We start from the raw sequence: 22,384 nt of genomic DNA, 5'->3' as shown, positions 1-22,384 counted from the left end.
CATAATCCTTTCCATAACCTTTCAACAAAGTTGAAAGGCAGAGGACTCATTCTACAACAGTTCCTAAAGAAACAATTCCAATCATAAACTTTAGCATTCAAGGAGAGTCCCCCGTCATCTTTAGCATAAACAGCATTTATTCCAATCAAAAGATAGCAGAAAAAGATGCAATAAACAAGCTCAGTCACAGAAATTGAAAGCAAGATATGCAAGTAATTGTAGGTATTTGAGTGACACGTATAACCATATAATCAAAGATAAAGCTGGCCTTAATTTCATAAACTGGTGAGCTAATAAACTAGCTTGAAATGGAAAGGACATTTATGTAAAATAATATTTTGGCCAGAAAAGAATTGGAAGTTCAAAGATAGTTTCCAAATGCCAATTCGGAATGTACCTCTTCACCCCGCAATTGATACAGCAAAAGATTAAGTACCCGATAATCAAAGGATTTCAGATGAATAGCCCTCATCATATCTCCCACGCAACTCTGCACAGAGCAGAGTATGTTATATGAATATAATAGATATGATGATACTAGGCTATACTGATATCTTGCTGTAATTTATTAAGAGAAGAAAAATGTTCCAGGAATAAAGTAAGTAGCAAAATAGTATTCCCTGAGTCCAAAACTGGAATTCATCTTGTCCAAGTCAGGATACTCTTCCTAAATATTTGGCTTCTATAACAACTTCCAAGATAACCATTTGACTTTTATGCAGCCAAAATGGATTAAATATCATGCACTTTCATGGTAATAATTTAATAGCAGATTTTTTTTGGGGGGGGGGGGGGGGGGGGGGAGGGGAGAGGTGTGAGGGTATTAGGTTTTAGGAACTGAGCTTGTAAATCAGAATAAACTGGAAACCTTATCAACAAAAGTTGCTTTCATTGAGTATCTATGTCTTTGGGGGCCAAAATAATGATGACAGGCTGCCAAAGACCAGAAAGTTTTTTGATAGCTAGAATTATAAGCTCCATTTGATGTTTATCTGTACCATGAAGAAATAATTATTTGGCATGAAAGTATAGTTTTCTGCCCCTAGCTTCTCCTTTAGGATTATGGTTTTCAATTGATATATTCTTTCTACATCTCCCTTAAAGTAAAGGGCCTTTCCAAGGGTTATTTTAATAAATTAATAACTAAATTGAAGTTTCCCATCATAAACTTCTTACATTTTTCTTTGCTTTTTTAATAAATATATTTTCTTACATTCTCCCTGAAATACTCTTTTTATTCCATCAATCTTTTCCCACAAATGCTGCAACACATGGGGCCAGTTTCTCTTTGTGATGCTAAAAGTAACAATAAATCTCCGTAAGTGCAGAGCTTTATTACTCAAATTAAAGAAATCAGATACAATAGATTACCAATTTATGCATGTGTTAAACAGATATCTGCACTATGTAGAATCTGATGCCAATGGCTTAGTCAAACAAGGAAAGGAAAATGTCTCAAAAATTTATTTGTCAAAATATAGAATGCACTTGTTAATTTTACCTCACTTCCACTCAAGGGATGACAACATAGTTTTCTTTCAAGACTCCAGGACCCTACTCCAAACCAAAGCTCTTCTCTTATCTTGAAAAAATGGAGGGGGCAATATAACCTTTATGATTCTAAAAACCTTTAGAATACTGTTTAAGAACCCACACGGAGGGAACATAAAGGAAACTACAAAAATCATAACAGAAATAGATATAGATCGCTCCGTGAGAAGGCCTTGAAGCTCAAGTAGGATAAGAAGTGGTTTAAATGGGTCAGCTTCTAACATCTTCAAGGATCTTATTGCCCTTCTTTCCTCTGTTTGGCAAACCTGTGCCAAAAGGACAATGAAAATCAAGCTTTAACCTAAATCCTGAAAATATCTTGATATAAAGATCTTCTAAATTCCGGTTTTACTTTTACTGCATAGGATTCTATTTCTCCGAGCTGAACTCCATAAGTTGGTGACTGACGTAGCTTCTCATTCAAAGTATCCAACTGTAAATTCAAAATCAAGATAATAGGAAGCATGAATGAAACATATTATGGAATTAAAATCCTTTTTAACAGCATCAGTTATTTATCGAGAAAACTAATTGTAATCTTGCAGCATGTTGACACTTGACATTAACTGAACCGAGCCAAAGAACTGCTATCATGCCCTTCCACTTTGTCTAGCCGAAAATCTGAGAAAAGAAAATCAAGCATCCTCCAAAACCTTGTAATCAGAGTTGGCATGATGTTTTAAGGTAGAAACTTCTCAGTCAAGCTTGACTTGCTGATTTACACAACACATGATTATACCTATGTGCTTATTATCATCCCTAAAGAAGATTTCTTCACCATACTTTAAAGTTAATGCCAGCTCTCACTATGCTATTCAGGTACATAATTGACACATTACTTATAGTAGCAAAATATTGGAACAATTACTGTCACAACTTTTCACATTTATAGGTACCAAGCAGTAGGCACATTCACATGTACTGGAAAAAGTAATGCAATTTTTTTCATGTCATAATGATTTGTTGGTATTACCGTATTCCATTCTGAAAAGGGGTAGTGGACTATGTAAGGAAGCTTGACATTTATTTAGGACACATAAGGAAGTCACTGAGCATCTATTGTACAGGTAAATGGACCAACAATGTATGGATTTGCAAGTTAATGTACACACCAAAATGCAGAATATAAGCCACATATAGTAAGGGAAGAGAGAGAGAGAGAGTTGCATTTTGTTTACCTGATAAACGTAACTCTCTGTAAATGAAAGTATGGGTAAGTATTTGAATATTAACTGCAGCTGGTGAACATCCATCTTATGAAACATAAAATATGACCTGCACCGTTCATCAGTACCGTCAGTCCAACAATGTTGAGGACAATCCCAAAGGAAAAGTCTTGCCATTGCGAGAACAAGGATATCCTCCTATAATATAAAGTAAAACCAGCCTGAATAAATTTTAAACCCAATTCTGAAGGCAAAAGAAAAGACTCCTATAGTACTATAAAAAAAAGGACTTTTGCTAAAGATTGCATGGTTTGGTTATAACAAAGAACAATATTGCTCACAAAATCTTCCAATGTAGAATTTGCTCAAAGCATGGAGTCCAGCCCAATTGTAGCAGCTCCTTGGAAGTTGTCTCATGATCAATCAAACTTTTGCTCATCATCACAATGTACTGGCACGGCATTTTCAATATGTTCATTACCTACAAATTAAAACAGAACAGTCAGCTAAATAATTTGCAGAAAGAATTAATAAACCTAAAAGATATACCCTATATGCCTTCCAAGAAGTAGTTTAGCTCAAGTGACATTTTGCAGAAGTTTCAGACAATTGATACAAACGAGAAAGTGACCTGATTTTGTCAGATTCATTTAAGTCATATATGGCCTAAACTCAGCTCCACTAGGTAATGAAGCTGAGGGCACAATCCATAAGAAGATAGTCTACAAACAAAAAATGTTGAGAGTAGAACTGGAAAACTTTACCTTCTTCCCCAATACATTGCAGTGCTTCGTCCAAAAATAAAGTTGAAATCTGTCAAAAGGATAATCACAAGCATAAACAGAGTTCTTGCATTCCATTTACTCTAACCTTAGATCACGCAAAGAAGCTTAGGCAAGTTATCATACTACACAAAAAAGTAACCTTTGTCATATACTCTGAAATCAGTTTGCACTTCATTTCCATGTCAAGCTCACTGCAAGGCTGAACCTTCACCAAATTGATTCAAGGTCACAAGGGGAGAACAATGAAACAAACATGTGAAACAACTCGAAACTTTTTAATGCATGGAAAATAAGAGAAAAATGACCTGCAAGCTTTAATGAGAGAAATTGTTGGTTAATATTATCTGGTTCATTTGGACTTGGTTAACAGCAAAGATTTCACATTGCTCAGGAAATAACTTTTAGAGCCTCATAACCACTCATTTCAGCATATTTACCACATCCAGCACAATATGACTCACAATGAAGCCATCATACAACAATTCATATAGTCCATGTAAGAGACATATCCTTTGCAACGAGCTAATGGGCTGCAAACTTATCCTTTGCAACGAGCTAATAATAATACCAACCAGAAAAATAGTCGCACGACACATATCCGTATGAAAAAGACCAAAGTTTTGTTCAGGGATATAGACTTGAAATAATTCGATCAACACCGGCGCTCCCAGTCCTGCTGAGTACTGCAGCAATATCTGCCACATGGTATTTCTTGCCATTGTATATTCATCTGAACATACCATCTGTAATTGGGATTCATTTATGCATTAAAAGTAGATTTACTCAAAAAACTATGTTCCACAAAAAGTGTTTTAGAAAGATTTAAGATTTGACATACCAGTGAGATTGACTGCTATATCTGTTCAAGTTAAAACCCCACAAACACTATGCCATTAAACATGATTAAAATGATTCGGTGTCTTATTCAAGACAAATACAAAAAAGGGTTAATTGCCAATCATCCGGATAGTCGGCATTAGTGAAACTTGGAGTCTTTCTGGGTGTCTGTCTGCCTGAGAGTCTGATTGAGATGAACTGGAAGTCTGGAACAGCAAATAAAATTTAATAGAGAATAAAAGAAAATTTAATAAGGGGCAGGAACAGCATACACAAAATTAAAATGGAGAAGGCAGTGGACTTGAGAGACAAACAAAAAACAGGGAGATGGAGAGAAGAATATAGACTTGTGTTGAAGAAAAGAGGAGAGGGACAAAGAGCAGAGGAAGAAGATTGATTGATTGAGAAAAGGAGAAGGGGAAACAAAGGGGAGAGGAGTACGTCTGCACTCTGGAGATTGGAGTGGGTAAGAGTTGGTGGAGCAGTTTCTGATTTCCAGTGAAGAGTCTGAAGACCTCGACGCCAATGCAGAACCAAATGGAAGGAAAGTTTAAAAAAAACAAGTCACGTGCTCAGAACACGCAGGAAGACAACATTTCAGCCCATCACGAACTGACACGTCAGCAGAACCACCCACCTTTGGAGAGTTTCTAAGCACTTAGTCTACATATGGTTAATAATGGTTAATAAGGCAAGCCCATAGAGGGCTTACAATTGCTACTCAATATCCAACTTTCCTCCATCTGCAAAGTGTTTGTACTCTGAGTATGGAGAAATTGGAGATTAATCGTTCTGACTTTGGGAAAGATTTCCTCTTTGGAACTGCAACATCTGCTTATCAGGTTACTACTATAACTTTCTTAAATTTCAGCCTGCAACTTGCGTTGACTTTTGTGCGATAATTTTTTTGTTCTTATTTTTTTTTGGGTATACATCAATCATCATCAATATAGTTTGATTTGTACGTGCATTTGTTGTATCTACGAACATCTTGATAATGTTGTGTTTTGTTTAATGTGTTCGATAGGTTGAAGGTGCTGCGAAGGAAGGCGGTAGAGGCCCTAGCATATGGGACGAGATGTGCAGAAAGAAACCAGGTTTTTCTTCCTCGTTATTTTTTTTCCCGTTTATTTGTGTGAACAATAATTGCATAGGTGCTTGTATGCTAAGAGAAACAGCTAAATTTCAGACAAGGTTAGAAATTATGACAATGGAGATGTAGCAGCGGATTCATACCATCTGTATAAGGTACTTCTTGGTAATTAAGAATATTTTAGTTGGTGCTTCGTATAACATCCTTTAGACTTGTCTTCTTTTCTAAATTGGCCTATGGAAAATCAAGATTAACTTTTCCTACTCTTTCCACTAATTTACTCTCCAGGAAGACGTGCAATTGTTGAAGCAACTTGGTTTTGACTACTACAGATTTTCAATTTCATGGACTAGAATACTGCCAGGTTGTAAGATGATCAAATTACCAAATTCATGAGGCATTGAAAAAATTTTCAATTTTTCAAAAGCAATAATGTAACCTTTCATATTAAATACGCAAAACATGTAGTGTATAATTCAACTTAAAATCAACACTGATCTTGTTTTTCCTTTTAATTTTTCAAAATTTTGATCGTTAGGAGGAAGATTGAATGCCGGAGTGAACAAAGAAGGGATCCAGTACTACAACAACCTCATTAATGAACTCTTGGCTAATGGTAAGACTTTGATTACAGTTTTCATTAATCTCTAAAATCATATAATTGATTGGCTTGTCAAAGTTCACTAACATTTCATTCCATATACTATTGAATCTGTTCAGGCATTCAGCCTTTTGTTACCCTTTTGCACTTTGACGTGCCTCAGGCTCTAGAAGATGAGTATGGAAGTTTTCTAGATGAAAAAATAGTGTAAGTGATTCAGAAACTTTTCTTATTGATAGTTGAATGATAGCATCTCTATATTCATTGCATGGCAAAAAATGAGGGCATTGATAAACAAGTGTCGAATGCCCACAACTTGAGAAATTCATATTCCTTAAATCTTAATACCATTTTTTTAACTTTATTATAGTTTTTCTTTTCATAAAAAGCATGATCGTCTCCAATAATAGCAAACAATAGAATACCCCACATGGTGCAAAAGATTTCACATCCAGATGCTCACATCTCCTCTCGGTGCAAGTAAACTAACATAGATAGCTTAAAGACAACACCGCCACTGTACTACAACTTTAAAGACAATAAACGAATATACAACATGGAATGGTGTATAGCAGTTTAACTAATTGACTTTCTATAAGAACATTTAAATGTGTATATCACCATGTGGAGGTAGGACTAAAACCGTCTCACAGCTTTATTAGCATGATTATTTTTTGGGGCGCGTTATTTCTTTTGGAAAATATTGTAGTGTAGTACTTCTTTTGGTGAGTATAACTATAAGATAAAAACTTGTTCGAATTTTTGGAAACCAAAATTGCAAAATAAGCCCATTATGCCAAAAATTTTAAAATTAGAGAACTAGAGTCTAATATACGGTTCTTTAGCTATGTGGGCATATTTACTATCTCTATATTTAACTTTGCCCTTATTGTTCTTGACTACAACGAGGTACAAAAGGGTTATTGCTAATAGTAGAAACATACATGTACCTATATTTACAAATTCGTAAACCAAATTAAGCGAGACATATAGTACATTTATGGAACAACTTTTTCAGGGCCGATTTTGCTGCTTTTGCAAGACTATGCTTTTGGCATTTTGGAGATCGAGTGAAAAATTGGATCACAATCAATGAGCCTTGGACTGTATCATGTTTTGGCTATGCAGCTGGGACATTTCCTCCCAATCGAGGTTCAAGTTCAGCGGATCATGGGTCCCTCAGCATTGTTCAGCATAGATGTGGTGTTATGCATCCGCAAATTTGCCAAAATGGAGATCCAGGGACAGAGCCGTACACTGTAACACGCAACATGCTTCTTGCTCATGCTGAAGCTGTTCGAATATACAGACAAAAGTTTCAGGTGGTATCCACACACACACACTTACACTGACACAAAAAAAAAAAGAGCATATTGAAATGTCCCTTAGCAAATTCATTTTACAGATAAAGAATCATATATGTGTGTGTATGAGAGACATAACTATACTTTTCGCTCCTAGTTTCTAACACTTTGCGTTGCAAAAGGATTAAATCACGTCTCAGTAGATTTCTTCTTCTCCCTTTCGTCCTAGTATGCTTCCTTACAATTTGCAGTACTAGCCTCAACTAGGACAAATATCATAGTTTTGGGAAGGTTATTATAGTCATGTGATAGCTATGAAGGAAGGTCAGTGTAATATTGAAAATTATACGGGCATTAAGTAAAATTGTCTGAAACGGGGAGGGGAGGTTTCTGAAAATTTTTTGTTTAAATTTCTTTAAATTGAAAATAATTACTAAAGCTTTTCAAGTATATATGTTGATGTTATCTTACTTATGTCGAGCTTTTAGAGTGCTCAAGGAGGCCAAATTGGAATAACCCTTAACACCACTTGGTTTGAACCATACAATGCTGAATCAGCAGATGATGCAAAGGCAGCTGGCCGAGCCCTTGATTTCACGTTTGGCTGGTAAGTAATTGCCCTCTTGAACCTTGGAAATTCAAGCTTTGGTGCTTATTATAAATTTTATTACCTTTTTCAGGTTTCTAATCTTAGTCATTGAGCATCTTTTTCCAGGTTTATGGATCCAGTAACATATGGTCAGTATCCCAAGTCAATGACTGATCGTGTACCAGAAAACCGTCTTAAACGTTTCTCGGATGATGAATCAGCCAAATTAAAAGGATCATATGATTTTCTGGGGCTCAATTATTATACTGCTAATTATGCATATAATGATCCTACTGTTTATCCAGAGCCTAGTTACTTAACAGATTCGGGTGCCAAGACTACGGGTGAGCTCATCCGAAATATTTTTCAATAGCTAATTGTTTCATTTTTGTTACTGTAATATTATGATTTTATTACAATCTATGCCTACTTATTTCCCTCATTCAACATCTTGTAGCGACCGGTCCTGACGGCAAACCCATTGGTGAACGTGTAAGTGTTTTTTGCATTTCTGCATAAAATTATCGATCACATTTTCCTAAGAAAAATTTAAGTAGGGATTGATTGTACGTCCATTCAAATGAATTGAATACCATCAGTCCTCCCCTCAAAATGAACACCATTGGTTTTCCAGTTTTGTTTCGAAAACCAAACCAGTCATCAATCTTTTAGTCACGCCCGGAGTTTAAAATTCAAGAACTGTCGAAATCTTAGTGTCAGTGACTGTAAAATACTATTATTATTTCAATACTTTAGCATCTTAACTTCGTTAGACCCATAGTGGTGCAATTTGAATGTTTATTTTATACAAGGAGGTAAATCAACAATAGTTTCATGTTTTAAGTTTCAAAGTAAAGCTTGATTGGTGGTATCAGTCTTGTCAATCTAAAAGGTTTGATATTAATTTCAAATAGATAGATGTTGAAAAATTTCTCAACAATTGCTTAATGTCTTCCTTCTGTGATTCTCAGACATCTTCTGGTTGGATATACATTTATCCAGAGGGACTTTTCAAGCTCTTGTGTCTCATCAAGACGCGTTACAATAATCCAGCAATTTACATCACTGAAAATGGTAATTTACATTTTACGGCCTGGAATATTATTTACTTCATAAAACTAGTTTCTTGATATATCACTTTTTCTTGGCATTTCAGGTGTCGCTGATGCTGGTGCTCTAGATGGTACGATTTACCTTTCTCTATCCGATGATATTAGGATCAGGTATCACCGCGATCACCTAAAGGCACTAAAACGGGCAATCGACCAGTAAGTCCTTGCTTAATTGCCTTCATTTTTACTAAATGTGTATTAATATTAATCTTAGAATTAACTTTATCCCAGCTTTAAAATCCTCTATGTTGTCATATGTAACACATTTTATGTAGGTATTCTGTCAGCGTGAAAGGTTATACCGCGTGGTCATTACTTGACAATTTTGAGTGGGCAGTGGGATATAAAGACCGTTTTGGCATTTGTTATGTGGACTTCAATGATGCAAATTTGGCAAGATACCCAAAGGACTCAGCCATATGGTTTAAGAACTTCCTCAAACCTAGACCTGTAAAGGCACTTTCGACATCTGACAATGCGCAGATGCCAGCTTCTGCAATGGAACTTCCTGGTTATGAGACCCCTGCTAAGAGGGCTCGTGAACGTTAGTAGTCCTTTTTAATTTATGCCTGCTGATTAAAGTCAAGTGGCTTGGCTTTGCACCACAGTTTCTGTTGTAACTAGTCATGGAAAAAATTAGGTTTAGCACGTACGAGACCTTTGTGTTGTTTGAAACCTGGTGAATGCTTTGCACCAGAGTTTCTGTTGTGAGTCGTGAAATAATGTTTAGCCTTTTCAGGCTGGATTGTCAAGTCTTCCCTGCGTTTAGTCTCTCATATTTGCTGTCAATGCTAATCGCGATGTAAGAAGGTTGGTGGGGAGCAAGCTTCCTGCCTCATGTCTCCTGCAGCGTGGATCAGCTAAACACAAAATCTTTTCTACACTGTACATTTGACGGAGTCTAAAGTTTATATTGGGATTAATCTTTTCTACACTATACATTTGACGGAGTTAGATGAATGTCACATTATTTGAATTTGAATTTCAAATTTAGTATACGTGGCATGCATTTAAACCCGCTAGTATATATATTGTCAGCAGATAAAATTCAGACATGGCATGTTCCATCTTTAATTATCTGTATGTCATAAAACTCATATTTCTCTTTACACTATTTTCTCCGTATCCAGTAAAACATTACTTTGCAAAGCAATGATGTGCAAAATCCTTTTATATAGGTACTTGCACATCGGCACATGGTGAGTATTGAAAAGCTTGGTTTTTACTTAATATTGCCCTAAGCACTGTATTTGTTTGTTTATATGCTGTTAAAGGCAATAAAAATAGCCTATCTTTGACGCCCCAAAATTGGGGGCTCATCGACGGATTTCAAGGTATGGGATGTTGTCCTCGTGAGATTCTCATGATGAACACAAAACAATATCATAAAATTGCTTGCACAAATTCAACCACTGCAAATAACAACCGTTGAATTCAAGAATAACACAACAAACAATGATAAATGCAGAATTAATAGGACTTTGATTGCAATAAATTTACGTATCATGGAAGCTAAACTACTAATGTACAAACTCAAATTTCCAAATTTATGAACCTGAGCTGCAACACTCACCCATAAAACAACAATTCCACAGAAAGTAATAGAAACCATCTAAACTTGAACTCTGAATCCTCTACTTTTTTTTTTTTTTTCTGCAACGGTAGTATTTGTATTGATTGGCAAAAGATGTACACTTATATGAGCAAAGGCTCAAAGGTTCTATACAAAAGTGTTAAACACACTGAGAATTGATCCATTCCTCATCTTGAAGTATGCCTAAGGCATAATCACTAATCAAATCACATCTTTTATCTAATCTCCCGTCTAGACAAAAGGAGCATTTCTGGAACAATGCTCTGAGATTGTTAATGTCATCAGCCAAAGTAGACATTTTGATATCCTTAGCCACTCCCGACATAATCACTTTCAGCAACTGTGGGCTGGGAACATGGACTGTAATTTTCTGCCATTGCTGATGTCTGGCTTTTATAATGGCCATCTTCACTGCTTCTGCTATAGTCTGCAACTGATTTACTGCTTTCCTATCAATTAGTCCCCAGGCTGACATCACCTGATGGCTGTGGTTAATTGCTAAAATCCCAATACCAACACATTTGGTCTGTTCCTGCACACTAGTTGATATTTTGATCTGCACTTCATCACTTCGTACCTCCACTGGTTCTACTTCTCCTCCTTCTCTTCCAGCATCCTCAGGGGTCATTATCTCATTACTCCAAGCTGAGACTTGCTCTTGCCATTCCTGTTGAGCCTTGTTAACTGTTTTCCAAGGGTGCTCTCGTTTAGCATTGAACTTCCATTCATTTCTCCTTTTCCATATTTGCCACAGGATATTCGTAGTAAGCTCTATATGCTCCCTCCCCTCTATCCTACCTGAGGCTTCCAGCATTGCATTCCACCAAACTCTAAAATTCCCTGTCTGTCCCGTTAATCCATCCCACTGTATTGGGGCCATCTTCCATACCTCTTGAGCTCTGCAGCACTGAAAGAACATATGTTCAATCGACTCATTTTGATCTCCACAGCCATCACATATTGGATCTCCATGGTTTGTTCTATTAAACACCAAGGCATTAACTGGAAGTAGCCCATTTAGACTCCTCCAAATGAAGTGTTTTATCTTGCGTTTGACTCTCAGCTTCCACAACCACTTCCATTGCTTTCCATTGGAGTTTGCTGAGCTCGTTTCTGCTTCATCAGCTCTTCCTACTATATGTTGGGTTGTTTCTCTACTCAATGTCTTGTACCCAGAATTGACCGTATAGATGCCATTGCCACTATGTAGCCAGTAGTTGCCGTCTTCCCTTCCTGAGATACTTATAGGGATATCCAGAATTTCGTCAGCATCCTTCCTGTTGAAGGTTCTAGGTACCAATGGTTTCCTCCATCTAAAGCCACTAATCAGCTCATCTACTCTTCTTATGGTGCAATCCTGAGGCCTAGTAGATGTGACTCTTCCATCCTTATTTCCTGGAATCCAGTTATCCTCCCAAATGTTTGTAGCCTTGCCATTGCCTATCTTCTTCCTCGTTCCTTTTTGCACAAAATCTCTCACATTCATCATACTTTGCCAAATCCAGGAAGCACACTTTGGGACTTTGCACTTAAAGATTGAGTCCCTATGGAAGTACTTTGCCCTCAAGACCTTGCTGACTAATAGATTTGGTTTGGAAATCAGTCTCCAGACCTGTTTAGCCAACAAGGCTTTATTGAAGTTCTGCAAATCCTTAAATCGCAAGCCTCCCTCTTTTTTCTCTTTAGCCAATCTCCTCCATGAGCACTAGTGCATCTTATTTTTCCTATCATTTTCTCCCCACCAGTAGTTAGCAAAAATGGAGGTCACTTCTTTACACAATTTGTTAGGGAGTTTAAAGCAGGACATTGTATAAACTGGCATTGCCATGGAAACTGCCTTCAATAAAACTTCTTTCCCTCCTTGGCTGAGCAACTTGTTTTTCCAACTATTCATTCTTCTACTGATACTATCCTTAATGTATCCAAAGACTTGCTGTTTAGATCTTGTTATCACCATAGGGAGCCCCAGGTGTTTTCTTTGAGTAGCCACCTGAATTGTGCCTAGACTTTGTATCACTTCCCCTTTCCTCTGATGACTCACATTGCTGCTGAAAAACACTGAGGACTTTTCCAGGTTTATAGATTGACCAGACCCCTTCTCATACTTCCTCAAAATTTGAATGAGTTCCTTGGCTTCCTCTCTTTCAGCTTTACAAAAGATCAATGAATCATCAGCAAAAAATAGGTGAGTCATGCTTGGTCCAGTCCTACTAATCTTCATCCCTGAGATCCTTTTATCTTCCTCAGCTTGCTTCAATAAATTGGAGAACCCTTCTAAACATAAAAGGAAAAGATAAGGTGACAGTGGGTCGCCTTGTCTTATTCCCCTTTCTGGAATTACAAACTCTTTTGGTTCACCATTAATATTGAAGGAGTATGTAACTCAGGAGAGGCAACTCCATATCCAGTTCCTCCAGACTGTACAATAGCCCATCTTTTCCATCATGGCATCAAGAAATTTCCACTCCACTCTGTCGTAGGCCTTGGACATGTCCAGCTTCACAGCCATAAAACCATTATGTCCTTGTTTCTTATTTTTCATGTAATGCAAGTACTCATGAGACAAGATAACATTGTCAAGAATTTGCCTGCTTGGGATAAAAGCTAACTGATTTTTACTAATGCAATGACTTAAAACATTCTTGAGTCTATTGGCCAATATTTTTGAAATCACTTTGTACACAACATTACAGAGACTAATTGGCCTATAGCTCTTCAGATTGGTAGGATTCTGAATTTTGGGTATGAGGGAGATGACCGTATGATTCCAAGACTTTGGCAAATTGCTAGTTTGGAAAAAATGCCTAATAGCTGCAATTAAATTAGATTTAACAACATGCCAGAATTTTAGAAAAAACAAGGGAGACATACCATCTTGACCTGGTGCCTTATTAGGATTCATGGAAAAAAGAGCTGATTTAATTTCCATCTCATCTACCTCTCTAGTTAACTTAGCATTCATCTCAGTAGTGATAGTAGGAGGTATACCATGAAGAATCTCTGTTATACCCTCACTCCCTGAGCTAGAGAAAAGGGCTCTATAGTAGTCAGCTACTTCCATTCCCAGCTCCGCCTCACTGTTTGTCCAAGTTCCATCCTCCCTTTGAATGTTAAGCATTCTGTTTTTTCTTCTCCTTCCCTTCACACAAGCATGGAAAAATTTGGTGTTCTTATCTCCTTCTCTCAACCAATCAATCCTTGCTTTCTGAGCCCAATACTGCTCTTCATCAGAGTAAGCCTCTTTCAACTGCTTCTTCAAATCTGCAATCTTATCCTTAACTCCTGAATCCTTAGAGTCCTTGATCTCTTTAATCTAAAGCTTAGCTTGATTGATTCTTAGCAAAGAGTTTTCTGTGAAGTTATTTTTCCATTTGAGTAGAGCCACTCTGCAATTAGCAACCTGTCTAGTAATCCTATACATATTGTTTCCTTCAACTGGTTGTTTCCAAGCTTGCTCAACCACTTGATTAATGTCTTCCCTTTTGAGCCATCTCTTATCAAAGAAGAATCTTGATCTTCGTTTTTCTACTCTAGGCCAATTATCTATGAGCAGCATGCTATGATCTGATCCCAGAGTTTCCACATGTTCACATTTAGCTTTATCAAAATTTTGGCCCCAGCTTATGGCGTTCAAACCCCTGTCCAATCTTTGCCTTATCTCCCCTTCCCCTTACCAATTGTTACTCCATGTCCAGGGGTTACCTGTAAATCCTATGTCCACAAGGCTGTTATGCTCAATAAAACTGTTAAAATCCTTGAAACTTCTATCATCTCTTGCTCTCCCTCCCCACTTCTCTTCATTAGAAAGAATGTCATTGAAATCCCCTGCTAAAAGCCATTTATCCCCCCACAATTGTTCTCTCACAGTCAAAACTTTCCATTGATGTTTCCTTATATTAGCATCACTGCATATGTAAACCCCAATAAACCACCACTCCAGCTGAGTATCCGGGTCAATCACTAGTGCCTCTATAGTGAGGGCAGTTGTAACAACTTTCCTAACCTCTATATCATTGTTCCAAAACAAGGCCATGCCTTCTTTCCTATCCATAGCTTCCAAATCACACTTTCCTCAAATCTCAGAATTTTTTGGACCTTTTTCATATAACTATACCTGTTTTTTGTTTCACTCAGAAATATTAAGTTTGGGGAGAGGAGGTTGTTAGCCTCCCTCAACTGGGGAACTGTCAAGGGGCTCTCTGCTCCTTGGCAGTTCCACACCAGAACCTTCATTGAAACATGAGGGGCCAGTTGAGGTTGGCCCCTACCCCCTCCAGATTCTCACTCAGATTCTCCTCCCCCTCTTTCTTTTTGTTTCTCTTAAGACCAACTTCATTCACCTGCACTTCTACCATGTCTTCATCCACCAAATTCAGTTTCCTTTTCCCTTGTTGAGGTGTCAGAGGCCTGTTCCCCCTCAGTTCTCTCAATGGCTGTCTTGAGATCTTGGGAGATCTCAACTGTTTCTTCATATTCCTGTTATGTTTCTAGGCAGCCTTTGAACCCACGTCAGAAGATCCTGGATCAATTTGCATTAAGGCTGTTTCAAGTCTACTAGAATCTTCCTCCACTACTGTTACTTGCATTAGCTCCTGTGCTATTTGCTCAAGTCCATTTCTCTCCACTTCACCCTTATTCTTCCCATGATTCTCTACCTCCTCAGATATACTCATCCTTCCTTCTTCAAGAACACTGTTGCTCTTTCCCCCAATGAGGATTTTTGAAGCTTCTCTGGAACAACTTTCCTTCTGACTTTTGCTGCTGTTTGAATTGAAGCTATACATTTTCTCTATACTGCAGTTATCTTCAACTCTTTGTTGCTGTACCTCATCTCCTCCAACCTCTTTGGACTTTTCCCTACTTGTCTGTTCCTCTTCATTACCCTTCCTATTGACTTCCTTTCTCCCTGGCATAAAGTCTTTTTGACTATATTTCATATTCCCCTTTTCCTTAGGATTTAACAAAACCATCTCCCCATCTTTAAAGCCCCAATGATTCTTCTCAGAGTTATACCTATTCTGTTGTTCCTTTTGGGGTGATGATTTCCCTGTATTGGCTCTCAGCCAAGGACCGTACTGATGTTCCTGTTTCCCTTTGCAAATCTGTATTACTTCCTTACATGACTTTTCTCCATGTCCAATTACTCCACACTTGTAGCAAAATTCTGGACATCTCTCATATCTGAAGTTCAACCATTTTAGAGCTCCATTAACTTTAACTGTCGATCCCCTGAGTAGAGGTAGGGAAGTATCTAGTACCGCTAATAGCTTTAAGTGTCTACCTTCCTTCCCTCCAACTTGAGGCACTAGAACATCCTTTACTTCCTGAAATACATAACCAATTTTCCACCCCGCTTCTTTTGTTATCCAGTGTACTGGTAGATTCCAAACTTGGACCCAGAGAGGTGCCAGGTCAAAAGCAGATATGTCTTCCTCTATACCTTCAAACCAGTGTTTCATCACCAGCATTTGATTGTCCATGACCCACGGTCCACCTCCTACTATCCTATCTCTGTCCTCTTTATTTGGAACATAAAACTGAAATATGTTTGGACCCAATTCTATGATCCTCAGATTCCTTGGATACCCCCAAGCTGAGTTCACAAAGTTCTTAACTCCAACAAAATTCACCACTTTCTCCCCTTTAATTCTCCCCACCAAACTTAACTGACATTCTTGAATACCTCCATCTAACTCTTCACCTCCAAGGTCAGTACTTTCCAGTTCTTTATCTGAAAGGGCAAACTTTCTTATCGCATCTTCTAGTTTCTCCGCCATGGGGTATAAACAGATTCTTAAGCTACCTCCTACTATCACTATTAAGACCAAGACTAGTCAAGCAAAAGACCAAAGAAAAACCCAGGCAGACTAGGTCGTTTAAAAGGAAGGAGGACCTCCCTCCCTGATTTTGAAAGAAACCAACAAAATCTTTTTTTTTTAATAAATCCTTTAACCAACTATTTACTATTTTTTTTTAATTATGATCTTCCTTCTCCTTAAGAAAAAAACTTTTGGAAAAAAGAGACACGAAAAACTCTAGCAGATATGAAGCACATATCAAGGAACAGTGGTGATAATGGCTCTGAAGGTACCTGTCAGCACCCTTACGTCTTCCATGGAGTCTGTTTCCTCGTACCAGATTAGCTAAGATCGCCACTGCTTGCTCTCGTATTCCGACAGTGTTGCTAAAACTTAGGTGCAAACTTTCCCCTGAGTGGGGAACAAGATTCTCTCAAAGTTCTCGGCTTTTGTTATCTCACTCTTAAAAGTTCGATCTTCTTAATTTCATCAACGCGTAAAGGATTCTGGTTGATGTCCGAATCTTGGGATTGTGTATGTGTCTTTGCAGAAATTTTGAAGATTTTGAAAAGGTTTGAAACTCTCAAGGTTGAGAGACTCGCACTCTTACCTAGAGAGAGAAACTCTCACTTTTGGAGGGAATTCTCGTTCGACAACTTTATCGATTATCTTTTCCTAACTCTGAATCCTCTACTTGTCTTCTCGTTTTTCTACTAGCCACCAAAATTGCCGTGCTTACACATATCATACTCATGTTACTTCGCAAAAGTTTAATCAACATTTGTTAAACTCTGCATGGCTATGTTGTTAAACTCAGAGCGGATCCGTCGGTTTGACCAGGAACTATTTGTTATACATCGGGACTATCTATCATCAGCTAGGACCCCATTTTTTTCATTTTCGACTTCTTCACCTTCAGCTTGCAAAATCCAAACCACAGCACTATTTTCTCACCTCAATTGTTGCTACTGCAAGTGAAAATGAGATGCTTATCAATGATTGTTGTTGCCTTTATGTGCAAGATGGCCAAAAGCTGAAAAAGTAGCCATTGTGGAATCAGGTGCACTAGTCGCTTATCCAGATTTGTCAAGAAAGATTCTGATGTTTACTTCAAAACTACTATTTGTACTTATCTCCCCTCAACTTTATTAATTGTTTACAATTGATAATTGTTTTTGCTAGTACGCCTTGACTGGAAATCATAAGGGGCATTTGTGGAACAAAATTTTCATCTCTCTCCTAGAAGTAATTTTTTAATCATATTTTTTTATAGACAGACTGATTTTGTCACCAAATCATAAACTAGGTTAGAGTAATTTTCCAAACCTCAGGGGAGATCAGTAAAATTATCAAAAATCTCAGGAGAAGTTTCTAAAATTATCCTTTTGCATTAATTGCTAGATCATATTTTTCTTTTTTGTTTTAATGTGGTTTATCAACTGAACCAACTATCTGCAGTTATGATGAATCTTAGGGTTTTCGTAAAGGAAAGGATAAAAGAAATTTGATCTTAGCAAAACTTAATTCCAAAGGAGACTTAGAATCGTAGTTAAAAGCTAAACTCGTAAGATATTTATAAAGGCAAGGATAAACTAATTTTGATCCTAGTAAAAGCTTAAATTCTTAGGAGATTTATAATCTCAGTCATAATTTAAATTCGTATCACATTTGCAAAGAAAAGTATAATCTTTTTCCGTTCGAAATCGTCAAGCACTTTACGTTTTCTTTTGTTGTCAAACTAACGAACCACTTTACTCTTGTATGAAAAGGACATGACTAACCACTTTATTCCACCTGCATGTTAAAGAGTTGGCATCAAGAATGAAGATTTCTTGGTTTTTGTAAAGAAAAGGATAAAAATGATTAATTATTGTAAAAGCCTACATTCCTAAGGAACTTGTAAAGAAAAGGATAAAAGATTTTATAATTGTAGTTAGAACTTAAATTCGTGGTGCATTTGTAAAGAAATTGACAATCAATTATCCTTTAAAAGCCTTCAAGTATTTTTCTCATTAATTTGTGTTGTATAACACACTAATTACATTATTCTTTTGGGCAAAAGGATTGGATACAATTTTCGTCTTTCAAGTGAATATGATCAACCTACCAATTGAACTGGATTAAACAGCCAATCCTATCCTAGATCCCCTAGTTCATCCATTATTAATTTTGTTTCTCGGGAAAATTTAAGAAAATCATCAATTTAGTCCTTCAACTTTTTTTGGCTAAGCCAATTTAGTCCTTGCACATTAATATTGTATCCAATTTAATTCTTTTTAAGGGGTCACTACCATTTAAATTTTTTCCGACACATTATCTCCACCCAACCAGTAACAGTATAGTCTTGAGTATTGCACATTGTTTGTTTTGCTATCAAACCTTGTGCTTTTTCGTTACCATCTCATATATGGAAATAATGGTTGAGCTAGGACCTATAACCAATGGGAGCAATATTATATATAAAGAGAAATTTAAATGAAGATAATGTTTTTATACTTTCCCTCAGGCGGAGGAAAGTAGGTTAACCTAAGAGGTTGGCTAATTCGGGATTCTTTAGAAAGAAGTAACAGATAGATTTACTGCTTCAGATACAAGAGTTGGTGCACTCGTACCAGTTGCTTGATAGTATGAAGGTCCTGGTATACGAAAGGGTTTGATGATCATTCATGGGAACCTGCTGACCGTCTTGCAAACATTGGAGTGGAATCGCGAATTACTTCAATTTATGAATCATTCTGTGAACTGCTTCTCTAGCTGAGAGGGACTTTGCTCTTCATCAATTGGGATTTCCAAACTTTCGTAGAGTTAGAATATAGCAAGTGGCATGTCTTATTTTTCTTCAATTTGGGTTTGTTGGCAGGGAGTTTTGTCCATTTATAAGGGAAAACTCTATCAAAATTTTCTCAAAATAAATAAAATATTTATTTAAAAAAATGAATTTTTTGTGTTGTGAAATTATTGAATATATTTCTAATTGAAGTAGTAAACAATTTTGGTTTTGGCTATCAACCATTTGTATTCTAGGAGAGATGTTTCAAAAATTGATTGTCATTCCCCTCATACGGTTGTCAAATTAATGGATACCAAAGTAGCCATTGAAGTGGAAATGCAAAGATTAACATTAGACCCAATTCTTATTTGTAATCGGCATCAAAGCTAAGAAATCACAATTGCCCATATGGTTAATTCTTAGGTGGGAAATATTTGTTGTCCTTGTTTGGAGGTTTTCTAGCCCTCTAGCCATGAAAACTAATGATTGAACTAAACTAATGATTCAAGCATATGCCCAACATTTGATGCTAATGTAACTGGATAAATGGGATTAATAGTTTCAACATTTGGCTGATTTCAATTGCACGGTATAATTATGAACTAATATAATAGATCTAGATACAAAAGATTATATAAAATATCCAAAAAATTTCCATAACTTTTGTTACTCATCAAAATTTGTGTTCCAAAATGAATCTCGTCCGGTGAATTTTAAATCAGTCGCATCTTTAAACCATCAATTGCTCTGGAATTGCATGCTGACCGATGTAGGGGTGAGAATCGAATTCGAATTCGGTAATTCGGTAGGTTGAAATCGGTAATTTTCGGTAAATGGTTCTGGAAATATTCGACCTAATTCGCATTCGAAATAGAAAATATCGAATTCGAATTCAATCCAAATTCAATTCGCAAAACGGAAAGTTACCGATTTAACCGAATTCCAGGAAACTACTTCTTTGACCATTTTTCATCAGCAAACAGCACGTTACCAGAACAAGGCAAATGCCCAATTAGAAACCATAAAGTAGAGCCAGATATCTAAAAGAGAAAGCGCACGTTATCTCATGATTACTGAAAATTAGTTTGTCTGCCTACTTTCTTTTTTATCAATCCCATTGCCAAATTTCTCAAGCCTTTCATCCGTTTTACTACCTCATCATTTTAGGAAACCCCAAGAGCTGGCCAGTGGGTGTACATTACAGAAGTCAATTGCCATTGATGAAGACCGCCCCCTCTTCCTCTCTTCCTCTAATGATTAATATTTCTGTCCCCACTTGAAAGACGCCAAATAGGAAACAAACAAAAAACTAGAGAATCCATGTGTAACCTCTTATTCAATGAGCTGTTCTAATTTTTAACCAAACCTTTAAATGGACCGGCTGGAGGAGGTGTGACTTGCGAGGAGCCGGCTAGAGGAGGTTTAGCCGCTTAGGGTTTCTATCTTCAGTTGAGAAACCAGAAACAGAAAGCAGAAAGCAAGCAGAAAGAGAAACAGAGAAAGTTAGGGATGAACCTTCTGTAATTGAGGAGAGGAGAGGAGAAACGAGAAACTGAGAAAGTGTCTTCAATTGAGGAGAGGAGAAACTCAGAAACAGCTTAGGCTTTAGACTTCAGTGGGCGGCGGCATAAAGGAACGAAAGGAAGAGGAGAGCAGAAATAGTGAAATTAGAAAGTGTACTAATTAGAGTACTGAAATTGGAACATACATCCGGACATATTATTTCCTATTTAACTTTATTCGGAATTTCGAATTTGAAAACGGTAATATTTTACCGTTTTACCAAAATAAATTCGAATTCGATAAATCCAAATTCAAAAACTCCAAAACCATTTTCGATCCTAATTCGATTCTTTCTAATTCGATATCACCGATTTACTGATCGAATTACCGACTTACCGACTTCGAATTACCAAATTCAAATCGATTTTGGTCGGTAATTCGGTAATTACCGTAAAAGGGGTGATTTAAACTCAAACCCTTTAATTCTTGGATTCTAAAATCCCCCATCCCTCTCCGCCTGATTCTTAAATCCCACCATCCTCTACTACCAGAAAAAAAAAATAGTACTTATGTGGTCTTACAGAGTTTGTAACATCAAAATTGATTTGTTGTCTTTTGATTTTTCAAATTCGAATATTAGGTGGAAGATTGAATGCCGGATTGAACAAAGAAGGAATCTAGTACTACTGCAACCTCTGTCGCGCCCCATTTTTTGTAAGAAAAATGAATAAAATAGATAAATGGTTTGAAAAGTGAATTTTGGTTTGAAAAATGGTTTTTGATTTATAAAGAAAATGAAGAAAACATGGGTCTAAATGGGACATGAAAATGCGACGATTTGACCCAAAATATAGTTTAAAAAGGGTTTATTGAATGAAAAATGGAGTCGCCACTTGGTATAGAGTTAAGGTGTACCAAGTCACCTAAAAATGAAATTTTAAGGAAAAAATGGAAAAACCCTTTTTAAACGACTCCAAATCTACGCAAATCAAAGAAAAAGGTTCGGGAGTCACATTTGAAGAAATGGAAGGCAAGGATAAAAATCCGAGGCACCCTTTCGACCTAGCCAAGGTTAGTTGCGTGATTTAGTCAAAGATTTTCTTGTTTTAACCAAAGCATTTATCACATTTGGACGTACTATATGAATGCAAAACCCTAGACCTAGGGGGTATCGGGGGGCAAAATTTCTCTTCAAAGCTTGAATGGCGCCAATCACATTAATTGTGATGCCCAATAATGACTCTTTGGAGAGGTCACGAATAATGCAAAATATGAGATTCTAAGAAAAGGAAAAGGATAAAAATAATTATAGAAATATACATGTTTTAGAGGAATGCATTACGTCGGGTACGGGGGACTAATGTTCGTGACTCGATTTTCCCTTTTAATAGAGGGAATACGAGCGTGCTAAGGCTAGAAAAGCCAAATTTGTCCATATCCCATATCCAAAGGGCTATTCCCTAATCTAATCAAGCAAATGAACTAACCTAGTTCTAATGCTTATATGAAATGCAAAACTAACATCATGTTTCATGCAAAAGGAGCAAGTAATATACATATAAGGGAAAATATGGGGAAATGGGTATACATATATAAGGAAAGTGTCATGCAATATGGTGAAAGAGGCCCTAAAAAATAAAGACATGCATGAGATGAAGGCATGCGAATGTACTAGCGAGGG

At 37.0% G+C, this 22,384-nt stretch overlaps 2 protein-coding genes across 2 annotated transcripts; one reads left to right on the top strand and one right to left on the bottom strand.

Annotated features, from left to right (window-relative positions):
• The first annotated feature begins 5,059 nt into the window (after positions 1-5,059).
• Positions 5,060-10,093, top strand: LOC113762387 (raucaffricine-O-beta-D-glucosidase-like). The gene is made up of 13 exons (XM_027305828.1): positions 5,060-5,181; positions 5,367-5,436; positions 5,529-5,587; positions 5,721-5,796; positions 5,971-6,048; positions 6,153-6,240; positions 7,052-7,355; positions 7,826-7,944; positions 8,053-8,270; positions 8,384-8,418; positions 8,898-9,000; positions 9,083-9,194; positions 9,314-10,093. The coding sequence occupies exons 1-13, from the start codon at positions 5,107-5,109 to the stop codon at positions 9,585-9,587; spliced, it is 1,611 nt and encodes a 536-aa protein (XP_027161629.1). The 5' UTR covers positions 5,060-5,106; the 3' UTR covers positions 9,588-10,093.
• A 5,026-nt stretch (positions 10,094-15,119) lies between these two features.
• Positions 15,120-16,409, bottom strand: LOC113760055. The gene has a single exon (XM_027302629.1). The coding sequence runs from the start codon at positions 16,407-16,409 to the stop codon at positions 15,120-15,122; it is 1,290 nt and encodes a 429-aa protein (XP_027158430.1).
• Between the last annotated feature and the right edge of the window lie 5,975 nt (positions 16,410-22,384).

Source organism: Coffea eugenioides, chromosome 2 (assembly GCF_003713205.1).
Source record: "Coffea eugenioides isolate CCC68of chromosome 2, Ceug_1.0, whole genome shotgun sequence".
Lineage (NCBI taxonomy): Eukaryota > Viridiplantae > Streptophyta > Magnoliopsida > Gentianales > Rubiaceae > Coffea > Coffea eugenioides.
The sequence above is the reverse complement of the archived record's forward strand: the minus strand, read 5'-3'. Positions and strand labels throughout refer to the sequence as shown.

What these genes read in the sequence shown, in the direction of transcription:
- LOC113762387 (XM_027305828.1), top strand. Translation starts at nt 5,107, where the DNA reads ATGGAGAAATTGGAGATTAATCGTTCTGACTTTGGGAAAGATTTCCTC. An exon ending in GATGTGCAGAAAGAAACCAG is followed by an intron (nt 5,437 to 5,528) that starts GTTTTTCTTCCT and finishes GCTAAATTTCAG; the next exon opens with ACAAGGTTAGAAATTATGAC. An exon ending in CTAAAACGGGCAATCGACCA is followed by an intron (nt 9,195 to 9,313) that starts GTAAGTCCTTGC and finishes CATTTTATGTAG; the next exon opens with GTATTCTGTCAGCGTGAAAG.
- LOC113760055 (XM_027302629.1), bottom strand. Translation starts at nt 16,409, where the DNA reads ATGGCGGAGAAACTAGAAGATGCGATAAGAAAGTTTGCCCTTTCAGAT.